General features: G+C 42.5%; 1 protein-coding gene across 1 annotated transcript; it reads left to right on the forward strand.

Annotated features, from left to right (window-relative positions):
• Positions 1–2,743: 2,743 nt before the first annotated feature.
• LOC123184203 (desmethyl-deoxy-podophyllotoxin synthase) lies at positions 2,744–5,186 on the forward strand. The gene is made up of 2 exons (XM_044596361.1): positions 2,744–3,733; positions 4,232–5,186. The coding sequence occupies exons 1-2, from the start codon at positions 2,828–2,830 to the stop codon at positions 4,865–4,867; spliced, it is 1,542 nt and encodes a 513-aa protein (XP_044452296.1). The 5' UTR covers positions 2,744–2,827; the 3' UTR covers positions 4,868–5,186.
• The last annotated feature ends 8,094 nt before the right edge of the window (positions 5,187–13,280 follow it).

Here is a 13,280-nt window from a genome sequence, read left to right on the forward strand (position 1 = left end):
AAGAAACCACCATCTAATGATTGCGGGTGTTTGCGAAGGTGATGGTCCGGGTTTTTTCCATGGACTATCTTCGAGCTAGAGATGAGGAGGACACAAAGAAGTTGATGGCAATGAACGAAGAAAGGGGATGGCCAGGCATGATTGGGAGTATTGATTGCATACATTGGTGGTTGAAGAACTACCCGTAGCTTGGGCAGAGCAATACACAGGACACTAACGTAAACCCACCATTATCCTTCAAGCCGTAGCTTCACGTGCTTTATGGATCTGTCATTGCTTGTTTGGTTTGCCAAAGTCTCTAAATGATATCAATGTCTTGTAGCAATCTCATCTTTTTTATCAACTAGCTAGGTGACAGGCTCCAGCTTGCAAGTATACCGTCAATAGCAATGATTGTATCATGGGGTACTATCTTGCCAACGGTATTTATCCTCCATCGTCAATATTTGTGAAGAACATTAGTGAACCCAAAACCAAGAAGAACAAAAAATTCCTAAGCACAAGAAACATGTCGAAAGGATATTGAGAGGGCACTTGGTGTGTTGCAAGCTCGGTTTGCTAGTGCTTGACGTCCCGCTCGCTTCTGGGATAAGAAATCCCTCGGAAAAATCATGATCGCATGTGTAATTTTACACAATATGATCATCGATAGTGAGAGGGATTTTATCATTATAATGTTGGTAGCTATGTGAAGCCTTCTAGGGACATATGTGAGATCACTGCATTTCTTGACACCTACCGAAAGATTAAGAACAATGCTTCACATTACCAGCTCCGTGATGATCTTGTTGAGCATCATTGGCAACTCTATGGAAGATATAATCCCATTTTAATTTAATACATTTCATATGTACTTGTGTGTGATTCGAACAATTTGTTGTTTCGATTTGAACATGTGTTGTAATAAAGATAGTTGTTGTATTGTGAATTGCCTTTGGGACCATTTATATTTGTATGCTTAATTTATATTATGGTTTTATTCGGTTTATATTGTCGAAAAACAAGAATTTACAAAGCTCTGGAAAATTTGCGGTGTCGCGACGTCTCCGGCGCAGAATAGATCCCGTATACTCATCCTGCAAATGTTTTGCGGGACAAGTTTACCTATTGATGAAAAAGGGTTTCCCCCGCGTTATATTATAAATCACCAACACAACATCAAAGCATCCGATACAAACGCACGCCACACACACCAAGGCAAAATACACGAATGTCGGGCATCGACACACAACCTCAACGACTACAAAGCACCTAAAACATGAGCAAAACGGATTCACTTAGAGCCGACAGAGAGCACCACCACAAGGAGCGATCGTCGGGGAGGATGTGCGACGGACACGTTGTACTGAGGACTCCAAGACAGTGCCTCCAGGAAGGGCACGACCACGAACGTCGCTACCGTCTGATCCGAAGATCAAGTTTTCAGCTGGAGTAAGACGGTGCCTCAAGGAGGGACGCGACGTCCACAGACGCCGTCACCGTCGACCAGTGCACAGACTGGGTAGGTGATGTACCCCCCGTGCTTCAACTCCTCCGCCACCACACCGGTCCGCCAACATCCGCAGCCATGCCGCCCGAGCGGCCATGGTTGCCTGCCCGCATCTGAGCCGCGTAATCAACCCATGAACAACCCGACTCCCACCGCCAGGGCCGCAGCCCTGCCATGAGACCACCCTGAAGCCACCAAAGACCACGACTTTTCCCAGATCCATGACCCCAACCACCTGCAACCAACCTGCCTTGAGAAGGGCCACGACCATAATCGACCGGGGGAAGGGGAAGGTGGAGAAGTGGCCCATGGCCACGCCCGACGCCCGTGCCGGCTGCAGCTCCCCCCTCCCCCCTCCCCCCAAAAACCGTGTTCCGCCCCCGCGTTGAAGGCCCAGAGAACCAGGAGGCACCGGCGGCTGTTTGATGACGGAGAGGGAGGGTGGCCCAGCTGTCGCCGCCGCCGCCAAGAGATGCCACCAAGGGGATCCTCCCAAGCCGAGCACCGCCACCCAGCTGCGAGGGCCCGACTGGGTAGGAGCAGCCCACCACCAACGCTGCCCCCCCCCCCCCCCCCCCGCACCAGAGAACCACGGCGAGAGGGCCGCCCGCGACCCGCAGTGTAGTCGGAAGCACCGCCGCCGCCACCACCACCACCGGCCCGCACCACCACCATGCCGCCCATCGCCACGCCACCATCATCGGCCTGCTCTGGAGTGCCTCCACGCCCGGCATCGAGTGCCGCGCCCCGCGCGCGAGATCTGACCTACGACATACCACACGCACGGGGGACGAAGGGGCCGTGCCGTTGCCGGCGACGACCGGGCTTTGCGTGGTCACGCCCCTTGGCGGCAGCGAGGGTGGAGGAGGGAGGAGGAGGGGGGTGCGGCGGCGAAGATCTGGAGCCCTCCCAGACGCCTTGCGGTGGCGGCGGGGGAGGGAGGGAGGGGACCCGAACCAGAATGATTTAAGATGCAGACAAGCAATTGTGAAGCACTAGTTTACCTATTCCACTGCAGACCTCGGGATACCGTGAAGAAAATTTACACACAGCGTGTAAATGAAATTTGCGGGGAGCTACATGATCCAAAGATGCTCTAACGACTCAGCGACAGGTCCCGTCCGGTGGGCCGGTCGATGGACGCCTCAGTCAAGACTAAACCAGACTGAACAGCGTCCACCCTTACGTGTGTGTGTGTGTATCACTATATATACATAGGACCATACTCGACTATGAATTCAGGACAATATTTCTTAAACCTAATACTAGCAATTTAGTTCCAGTAGGTGTATATAAACAAACTAAAGACTTCACGATACCACACTAACTCGCACATGCATGGATCATCAACTCTCCTACGGACTTGGCTTGATCGCAGTGGGAGCGATTCTATCCTACTTGGTTCTCTCCCATGCTGTTGGCGCTAAGGACACTAGAGCCAAGCTTCCTCCAGGTCCATGGAACCTTCCCGTCGTTGGGAGCCTCCATCACCTCGTCGGCACGCTGCCGCACCACGCGCTGCTCCGCCTATCGCGCCGGTACGGCCAGCTGATGCTGCTCAGGCTCGGAGAGGTGCCCACCGTCATCGTCTCCACGCCCGAGGCGGCCATGGAGGTGCTGAAGACGAAGGACCTCGTCTTTGCCAGCCGTCCGAGCGGCCCCACACGTGAGCTCGTAAGCTGCGGCGGCAAAGGACTCGTCCTTACACCCTATGGCGAGCACTGGCGGCAGATGCGCAAGGTCTGCATGGTCGAGGTGCTCAGCACGAGGCAGGTTCGGCGAATGGACTCCATCAAGCAAGACGAGATCGCTGACCTCGTCAATTCCATTGTGGCTGCCTCGCCGGCCGCCGTCATCAACCTCGGCCAGGGGATGGCCAAGCTTGCCAACAATATCATCGCCAAGGCGGTGTTCGGTGGCAAGTGCCAGCAGCAAGGAACGTACCTCGATGAGCTCGACAAGATGTTGGTGCTTGTGGGAGGGTTCTGCCTAGTGGACCTTTTCCCATCATCGCGGTTGGTACGGTGGTTCAGCGGCGCAATGCGCGACCTGAGGAGGAGCCACGGCCGGGTACAGAAACTCCTGGGGGACATCATCGTTGAGCGCAAGAATATGAAAGAGAATGCCTCCGCCAGCGCCGGCACTAAAGACAACGAGGACCTGCTAGACGTGCTCCTGAGGCTGCAGAACGAAGACACCCTCAGTTTCCCTCTGACGTCTGAGATCATAGGCACGGTCATCTTTGTAAGTGATTCTTCTTTCTAGCTCCCTTGCTGTAGCTCAGACGGGAACTGCCCTTTGGTTTCTGCGTGTATAGACATTATACCCCTGGTATAAGTAATAATTTAAAAAGGTCAAAAAATTATATGTTTTTTAGAATAAACTTTACTTTCTTTTGCACTGATATATAAATTTTCATGAATAAAAAAACACCATTGACTTCAGGTCAAGAAAACAAATTTATTGCTATTACAAGTCACTATTCACACTATTTTGGCCAAGTATTTTTGTTTATTGTTAATAAAGTAAATGGGTGTTTTTCTTTTTGTGAGGACTTTTTTACAAGTACAATGGAAGGTCAAGTTAATTTCAAAAATATATTTAGAATTTATTGACTTTTCATTAATTATTGTTTTTTCTTCCATATAGAGTCTATATACACCCATTGACCAAACGTGCATGTCCTTGCTAACACACACAATATATAATGTACTTGTCCATTTGTCACATCCATTGTTCCAGGACATATTTGCAGCTGCAACCGATACTACTGCTGCCACGCTAGAATGGGCCATGGCGGAACTCATCCGCAACCCAAAGGTGATGGCAAGGGCGAAACTCGAAGTCAGACAGAGTCTCGCACAGGGACAACCCACAGTAACGAGCACGGACCTTGGCAATCTTCAATACCTTCGAATGGTGATCAAGGAAACACTAAGGCTACACCCACCTGTGCCGCTGATACGCAGGGCAACCCAAGATAAGTGCCAGGTCATGGGTTACCACATTCCCAAAGGCATCCATGTCATGATAAACGTGTTCGCAGTGGGAAGGGACCCGAGCCACTGGGGGGAGGACGCGGCGGAGTTCAGGCCCGAGAGGTTCGAGAGGAACGACGCTATACATGTGGACTACAGCTCGGGGACACAAATGGAGTTCGTCCCATTCGGATTTGGTCGTAGGCAGTGCCCCGGAGCCCTGTTCGCCACAACGACGATTGAGCTGGTGCTAGCAAATCTCTTGTACCGCTTTGACTGGTCGATTCCGGGTGGGGCAAGCTCGGAGACTCTGGACATGAACGAGGTGTTTGGCCTCATTGTGCATTGCAGGTCCAACTTGTGTGTGCAGGCAGCAACTTGCCATCCGCAGCTCCACTAGTGTCCTACAAATGGCATCCAAGAAGCAAGCTCATCGAACAAGTTTATTGGTGGACCAAGATTCTCTGTCTTAATTCATCGTACTATTACCTTTGGCTGGTTGACAAGTGAGCTAGCTTGTTGTGCTCCACAAAGTCAGGTGATTTAAGTCAGTGAATTTTAGGTGGACCTGGGTCTAGGGTCCATCCAACAATAGAGATGGGTCTACAATAATTGGTATGCATGTTCGATTGAATTTCATGGCCATGTACCCACACATTTATGTATTATCTATTACTCGTATGAGTGTATACATTATCCAGTGTTAACATTTCTTAACATATCTTATCCAAGTTATAGTTGCAAAGTTATCACATAATCATGTTTAACATATTATGTGTAAATAATTAAAGCCAAGGACTTAATGGGCTGAAAACAAATTGAACTGGGCCTACATCGAACACGGAATACTAACAAGTGCCCAGGAGCACTAGATAGTGGCTGCCGCAGTTGGGTCAAATCTCAACCGAACTGGCTATTATGTTGGACCATGGGTTACTTGAAGAAAAAAATCAGGGACTTTTTTGTAAAACCTATGATGAAGGACGAGTAGAAACGCTCCGTACTTTATTAGTAGGTATAGATATTTTTGCTTCCTTTTATCCCTTTTCTATTGTCATTTATATTTTGACTTTTTTCTGACTACACATTGAACAATGTTTGCAAAATGGCTACACATCGAACATTTACTAAAAAAATGTTGAACATTTTTCAATTGAACGTCAATCATTTTTTAAATACATGATGATCGTTTCTCAATTGAACAAACTATGAAATTTTTTGTGAATGCGCGAAAACTTTATTGTTATGAACATTTTTGCTATCATGAATTTGTTTTTATCGTTGTATGCACATTTAGAAAAAATAGCATGAACATATTTTAAAATGCGCGGAATTTTTTTAATGCCATGAATGTTTTCTAAACCCACGAGAACAAAATGTTTACATGCCCTAATCATTTTTATAATACACGGTGCAGATTTCTTAAAATCTAAACAAAATAACTTTTCCATAGATCTGTATATTGCAGAACATTTTCTAAATATAAATATAGGTATGAGAAAATAAAAATAAAAGGAAAAAAACACACAATCCTCACACTGAAAAAAGAAGAAACAAACTATAGGGTCGGCCCACTACATGCTGCCCTTGGTGCGACAGATCCTACGGACTGGCAGCATGCGACACGTTGGGGCGCATCTATGTCTCGCCGAGATCACTAACTAAGGGGTATCCCTTGCAAAGGTCACTCTCACCTTCTCAGGCGTTGACAATTGTTGCACTGCATATGCGTCACTTTTCACAACCTGACAGTTTTTCCTATTTTCTTAGATTTGTACATTCAAAATGTTTTATCGCTTTAACCATCCGTCCAAATCATGAACCAATTTCATTGTCAGATTTCTCGCACGAGGTCTTCGAAACTAGATCCAATGTTAATAGATTTCGATGAACTTTTTTTTCACAAAATAAACCAAAAAAAAAGGAGTCGGGAGAATTTTTTAATACTGTTCCCCCTTTTTCGGGAAGCACATCGGACATCGCAGAAACAAATCTGTACCTCCATGAGAAGAAAATATAGACTTCTCAAGGAAGAGAAATTGTGTTATTTTTCCTTTCTGAGAGGCACAACTTAACATGGAAAGAAATATATTCTTCTTATGCAAGCAAAAAAAACGCATTTTCCCCTTTTTGGGAGGCACATGTGTTCTTCTGGTGAATGCAAATTTGTGCTTCTTATGGAAACAAATAAACTCATATTGTTCCTTTGTCGAGAGACACAGTTGTGCTTCTCGCGGAAGCAGATCTGCGCCTCCACTAGAATCAAATATGTGCTTCTTGTGAAAGAAAAATATTATATTTTTTCCTTTCCAAGAGGCATAGGTGTACTTCTCGCGGAAGAAAATCAGTGCCTCCACGAGAATCAAATCGAAAGAAAATGTGTTTTCTTTTTTGCTTTCGGTGAAACACGGTTGTGTTTCTCATGGTAGCAAAAAAACATTATTTACAGCTGTACTTCTCGCTCAACCAAATATGTGCATCCACGATAAACACACATGTGCTTCTCGTGCAAGCACAAAAATAATTCCTACAAAAAACTCAAATGGAGGACCAGCACATGACACATGCCGGCGGTTGGATGCATCACTTGACGCCCTCGCAGGCCAGCCAATTGACCCTTGCGGGACTCCCACAAAGGGGTACCCCTTGATTAGTTGCTCTCAGGTCGCGCTCGCTGCGAGATGGTAGCTCACCTCGCCTTGAGGGACCCAATAGTGGGCCGATGTAGAAGGAGCCAATTGCTTTGTTTCCTTTGGTTGTTCACTCTTTCTTGCTTACTTTTTGTTTCCTATTTTTATTTAAATTTTGAAATATATTTATTTAAAAATTAATGTTTCCTCAATTTTGGAAAGTATTCATGTAACGTAAAATTTTGCAAGTGTAGTTTGATCAAAAAATGTCATATCATTCAGAAAATTCATTTTATTAAAATAATCGTGTATTTTAGAAAAATATGATTGTGAGATTCAAAATATCAAACGATCTAAAATTGTGTTAGCATAATATTTGAAAAAAAAGTTTCGTACCATTCAAAAATATTCAGTGCGTGTTTTAAAAAAGTCACCATTTATTTAAAAATAATTAATGTGCATTTATTAGATGTCCAACTTGTACTTGGAAAATATTTAACGTGTATGTGAAAAATGTACAATCTACATAAGAAAGATATTTAACTTGTATTTAAATAAAGTTAATATATATTTGACAAAAAAAGTATCATGGCATTTACGGAAAAGTGTTCAATATGTGTTTAAAAATGTCACCATGTATTTAAAAAAATTAATGTGCATTTATAAAATGTTCAACTTGTACTTAGAAATTTTTTAACGTGTATCCGAAACAATGTTCGATATGTATAGAAAAGATACTAGACATATATTGATATAAATACGATATGTATTGGAAAAATAATTAAAAAGTAAAATGAAAATCAAAACAAATCATGGCATTTATGAAAAGTTCAATGATGGTTGTTGAAAATGCTCAGTGTGCACTGGGGAAGCCCTCAACATGTATTTCAGAAAATATTCAACATGTATTTGGAAAATGCTTAATGTTTATCTGGTCATAATATTCAACCCACATTTGAAAAAAATTAAAGATGTATTAAAATAAGGTCCACGTGTATTTCAAAAATAAATATAAGAGTAGATTGTTTTGTTATGTTTGCCTATTAATTATATATATATATATATATATATATATATTATCTGTATTTGATAAATTACTTTACTTTAATTTTTCAAAATTTGATCGTGCATTATGAAAGTGTTCATCTAATATATTCAAAAAATGGCATATCATTCGAGAAACTCATTATATTCAAAGGAATACTTGTGTTTAAACCTAAGTTTTTGGTAGTTAAAAAATATCGTACAATGTAAAAGTGTATTCGCATAATTTAAAAAAAATGTATCATACCTTTCAAGAAGTTTTTTTATTCCACTTCAAAAAATTGCACTTTTAAAATTGTTCATGGCATTTATGGAAAATGTTCAATGTGTGTTTAAAAAATGTCTCCATGTATTTTAATAAGTTCGATGTGGAAAAATGTGTGTTCTAAAAATGTTCAGTGTGCACTTGGAAAATGCTCAACATGCATATGGGAAAATGCTCAACCTGCATTTGAAAACTATATAACGTCTATCTAGAAATTATATTCAACCTATATACAAAAAATGGCCAACATGTAGTTAAAAGTCGGCTTGTATTTGAAAAGTAAAAATATATTAAAAAACACGGTATCTACACTTTTGTAAATGCAGTTTACTGTCATGAATTTTGGTGGAGCAGAGTGCTAAGGGCTTGAAGTGATGTGTTGGTTTCAATCGACTGCTGTAAGGGAAGAGGTGGAGAAAGGAGGACTAGTGGATCCTGGCCCTTGCCGCTGGGATGGCTTCATTTTAAAATGTTTCTTTTTGAGTTGTTAGGGTTTGTGCCCTGATAAGAGAGGCAAGACGGCAGCGGCTCTCAAGATGGAATAAGGTTCTCCCTCCCTAGCCCTTTTCCGGTGATGCATCTAGAGTCATCGGTGGGCGTATGGAGGTTTGTCTTTGACGGATCTTGTATGATTTGTTCGGCGTTTGTCTTGTGTAGACCCGCATGGATCCGGTCTTCGTTCGTCTGTGTTTGTCTGTGTACAGGTTGGATCCCTCCGATCTATGCTTCTCTTCATCCTTTGCGGTTGCTATTCTGGTGTGCTGGTCCTATGGGGCCTTAGCACGATGAATTTCGGACTAGCTATTACAATACGGTTTGCCTGGATCCAATGAGGGAGGGGCGATGATGGGGGCACGTCTACAGCTCGCTACATTACTTTTAGGTGATGAATTGATTGAAAGTTTTCTTTGTACTACCTTAACACTTGCTGAATTGATTGAAAGTTTTCTTTGTACTACCTTAACACTTGCTGAATTGATTGAAAGTTTTCGCCGAGGAAAAAGAGGAGGCCTAGTGCCTGCACCTACGACGAGAGCTGCCTCTCACGAGGACCACACGAGGGGGGAGGGGTATCATTTTTAGTTGACCTACCCAAATATACTCTTCAAGTCGTCTTTTTCTGTAGCACCAACTTGCCGGTGGTACGCCATCACTAGTAGAAAACAGGGCTTTCGTTCGGGCCTGATAAGCCCATTAGTCCCGGTTCAGTCACGAACCGGGACTAATGTGAGCATTGGTCCCGGTTCGTGCGGCTAAAGGCATTAGTCCCGGTTCAAATGAGCCCTTTAGTCCCGGTTTGAGACACGAACCAAGACTAAAGGGTGCTATCCCTTTACTCCCGGTTCGTGTCTCAAACCGGGACTAAAGACTAGACCTTTAGTCCCGGTTTGAGACACGAACTGGGACTAAAGGATGCAATGCCCTTTTGTCCCGGTTCGTGCCTCAAACCGGGACTAAAGGTCCCATTTTCAAACTCTACCCCCACCCCCGATGGATCGCCTTTTCAGTTTCGTAAAAAGCAAAAGAAAATGATAAAAACTTCAGAAAAAAAAATCTTCGAGATGTAGTTATATTACTACATCTACTAGTTAGGAAAATTAAAAAACTTAAATCTGGAAATGTTTTGCAAAAAAGTGTCATAAAAAAGTAAAACGGCTATAACTTTTGCATACGATGTCGAAAAAAATGTATAATATATCAAAATGTTCAGCACGAAAATCCGCATCCGATTTTGACGGCCTACGGCCGGTTTGCAAATTTTTAGAATGTTGAAATTCTAAAAGGAAAAAAGTTATGCTCAAATTTCAGTTTTTTTGAATTTTGGTTAAATCAGGTCAAACTTTGGTCAAACTACTTACTCAAGAAGTATAAGGGTTACTAAATACTTATTCAAGACTATTAGTGTTACTAAATAATTATGACGTTTTTTTGAATTTTGGTCAAATCTGGTCAAATTGTGGTCAAACTATGGTCAAACTACTTATTTAAGAATATTAGTGTTAGTACATTATTATTCCAGAATATTAGTGTTACTAAATAATTATTTCAATTTTTTGAATATATGTCAAATCTAGTCAAACTATGATCAAACTATGGTCAAACTACTTATTTAATAAATATTAGTGTTACTAAATAATTATTGTTTTTTAGAATAATAGTTTCAAACTCAAACAGTGAATAGGATTAATAGGATTGACATCTTACTATTGTCAAGCTAAACTCCTGAGGGCTAATAGGATTGACATCTTACTATTGTCAGGAAAACAACAAGTGCGGACTTGAAAACAAGGGGCAATAGAACCCGAAAGTTAAGCATGCTCAGGATGGAGTAGTGAGAGGATGGGTGACCGGCCGGAAAAGTTAGATGATTTAGAATGATGAGGGGTGATTAGAGATTAGAGGTTAAATAGAGGAGTGCTGAGGGGTGATTAGAGATTAAATTGGAAAATAATTCAGAAATTTGAAAATCGAAAAAAATTCAAAAAACTTAAAAAATATAAAAAACCGGTAAAATACCTTTAGTCCCGATTGGTGTTAGTTCTGGTTGGTGTTACCAACCGGGACTAAAGATGGAGCTCCAGACAGCGGCCATGTGGACGGCCTTTAGTCCCCGTTCGTGTCAGAACTGGGACTAAAGCGGGAGGCTTTAATAAGAACCGGGACTAAAGGCCCTCTAGAACTGGGACAAATGGCCCGTTTTGTACTAGTGCATGTTTGTTGGAACTAACTACCCTATGTACTACCTCCGTCTCGGTGAAAAAGTCATTCACGTAGTTCTAGATCGACGATTTAACTATCTAAATATGTATTATATGAGACAAAATATATATATTTAGAAACTACATCCATGTAGGAATCTAGTGATATAGTTTTCATGACATATAACATATATTTAATTGCTCAAATCATTGATCTAGAACTACGTGAATGATTTATTCACGTAGACCGAGGTAGTACTAACAATTTAAACTCAATTATTGGCGTAGTTGTTAGAACTTTGAAGAAAAGCCAAAGCAATGCTACGGACGTACGCTCAAGTAACCAACTTGCATGGCAGGTTCAGCGTAGTTATATAGTTGAAAAACTGGATTTTCCAGTGCATGAACTTGCGCTGACGATTGACTTTCGTCCATATGCCGCCCGTTACTGTCCACGGCCTTTTCTTTTTGCAGAGAGTGAGACGACGACCTTGACCTACGAAGAAGCGATGCAGCCCACTTGATCGGCCGATAAATACGGCCTCGATCGAACCGTTGCTAGTCACTAGGAACCGCGCAGCTCCTCCTCCTCCTCTTCGCTTGCTTACACCGTTCTCTCGCTGCCGCTCCGGCCGCAGTCGCCTCACCCTTCTCCTTCAGCTTCGACTTCACCAACGCATCCAGCTACCGCCTAGATGACCTCAAACTCCATGGTCACGCCACTGTGGGTCCCGGCCTGGTCGACGTGACCTGCAACCAGAATTCATGGGGAAAGCACCCTACGAGTTGCGTGGGACGGGTGTCGTACGCGCACCCGGTGCCCTTCACCCCCGCGTACTATTACTAGAAAAATTGATGCGTGCACACATGCATGAAGTGCTTTCACCTCGCGTACACACATGCATGCAGTTATCCCACTCCGCGTACACACCTACATGGAAAGAAAATTGTGGGCTTGATTGTGGTTACGACACCGTAATCAATTGGGCATTAAACCAATCGCGTCTAAAATCACTCCGTTTGTGGAAATGCATGAGAATTGAAACGCGCCGTGTAAACTATGACGGAGGGAGTATCCAAACTATATGGTTGATAAAATATTAGAAAATGAATCAAAATATTATATTATAGTTGTAAATGGAACCAACGATAAATGGGCTCGATTAAGACTTGGTATTTGGAACCGAGATATAAAATCGGAGCCCGGTATTCAATACTGAGCACTATGGTGAACTAAATATCAAGTTTCAATTTCCATAAGGCTATTTGGGGCCCTCCCTGTCTCTCTGTATTGGTGAGAGAATCAATAAATGCTTTGAACCATGGTGAAAATTAAACATTGAACGCTAATTTTTTCATAAAGGAAAAGTGGGATACAACTTCCTTATGTTGTATAACCTATGATAAGTTATCACTTGTAAATAGTTACATACACAAATGTAATATATGCATGGAAAAGCATCATTATTGGTAATCAGGACTGTGTATTGGGTTAAATATATAATAACTATAATATTGACCAAGAAAAGCTAGAAGTATATTCTTTATAAGTTTCTTGATCGCTAAATCTAGTAGTCCCAAGAAGCTAGACATATTTATATCTTAAACATGAACCAAGAGAGAGAGAAAAAGAGGAGAGACCTAGCAGCCCTAGTATGATTGAGTGTATTTTGCATATAATGTCAATTGCTTAAAAATGATTAATAAACTCTCAAAAGAAAAAAAAATACACTATGAAATATGCTAACAAACCATTAGTTCAAAAGAACCCGACAACTTGAACACCAGCTAGACGAGCGTGTGCCATTGACGCCTCCATCTGAGGGCAAAGAAGAAGAGGGTAAGAGATCATGGGGTAATATCAGAATGGGTCCAAGGAAACACTAGCGACATGGAGAAGAGAAACCAAAAAAAATTATGTGTGGCTTGGGACGATGAGGTGACAGGTGGGAAATCATGGGAGAAGGGATGTGAGTTTCTTCAAGGCAGGATGCCTTGGCTTCGTAGAACATTATATTAGATCTCATCCATTAATTTTGGTTTATTAATGAAGGGCGCATATATGTTTCTGATTTTTTGTGGGACTTTTAGCCTATTTCTTTCTTACTAGCCCATCAATTACTTTTAGTTTATTATATACTAATGCTGTTTTGGTGCATGCATGCAGATCGTGAC

Source organism: Triticum aestivum, chromosome 2A (assembly GCF_018294505.1).
Source record: "Triticum aestivum cultivar Chinese Spring chromosome 2A, IWGSC CS RefSeq v2.1, whole genome shotgun sequence".
Classification (NCBI taxonomy): domain Eukaryota; kingdom Viridiplantae; phylum Streptophyta; class Magnoliopsida; order Poales; family Poaceae; genus Triticum; species Triticum aestivum.

Bases quoted from the DNA above. Each gene is read 5' to 3' on its own strand.
- LOC123184203 (XM_044596361.1), top strand. From the start codon at position 2,828: ATGGATCATCAACTCTCCTACGGACTTGGCTTGATCGCAGTGGGAGCG. The intron at 3,734-4,231 runs GTAAGTGATTCT...CCATTGTTCCAG, and splicing joins TCATAGGCACGGTCATCTTT to GACATATTTGCAGCTGCAAC.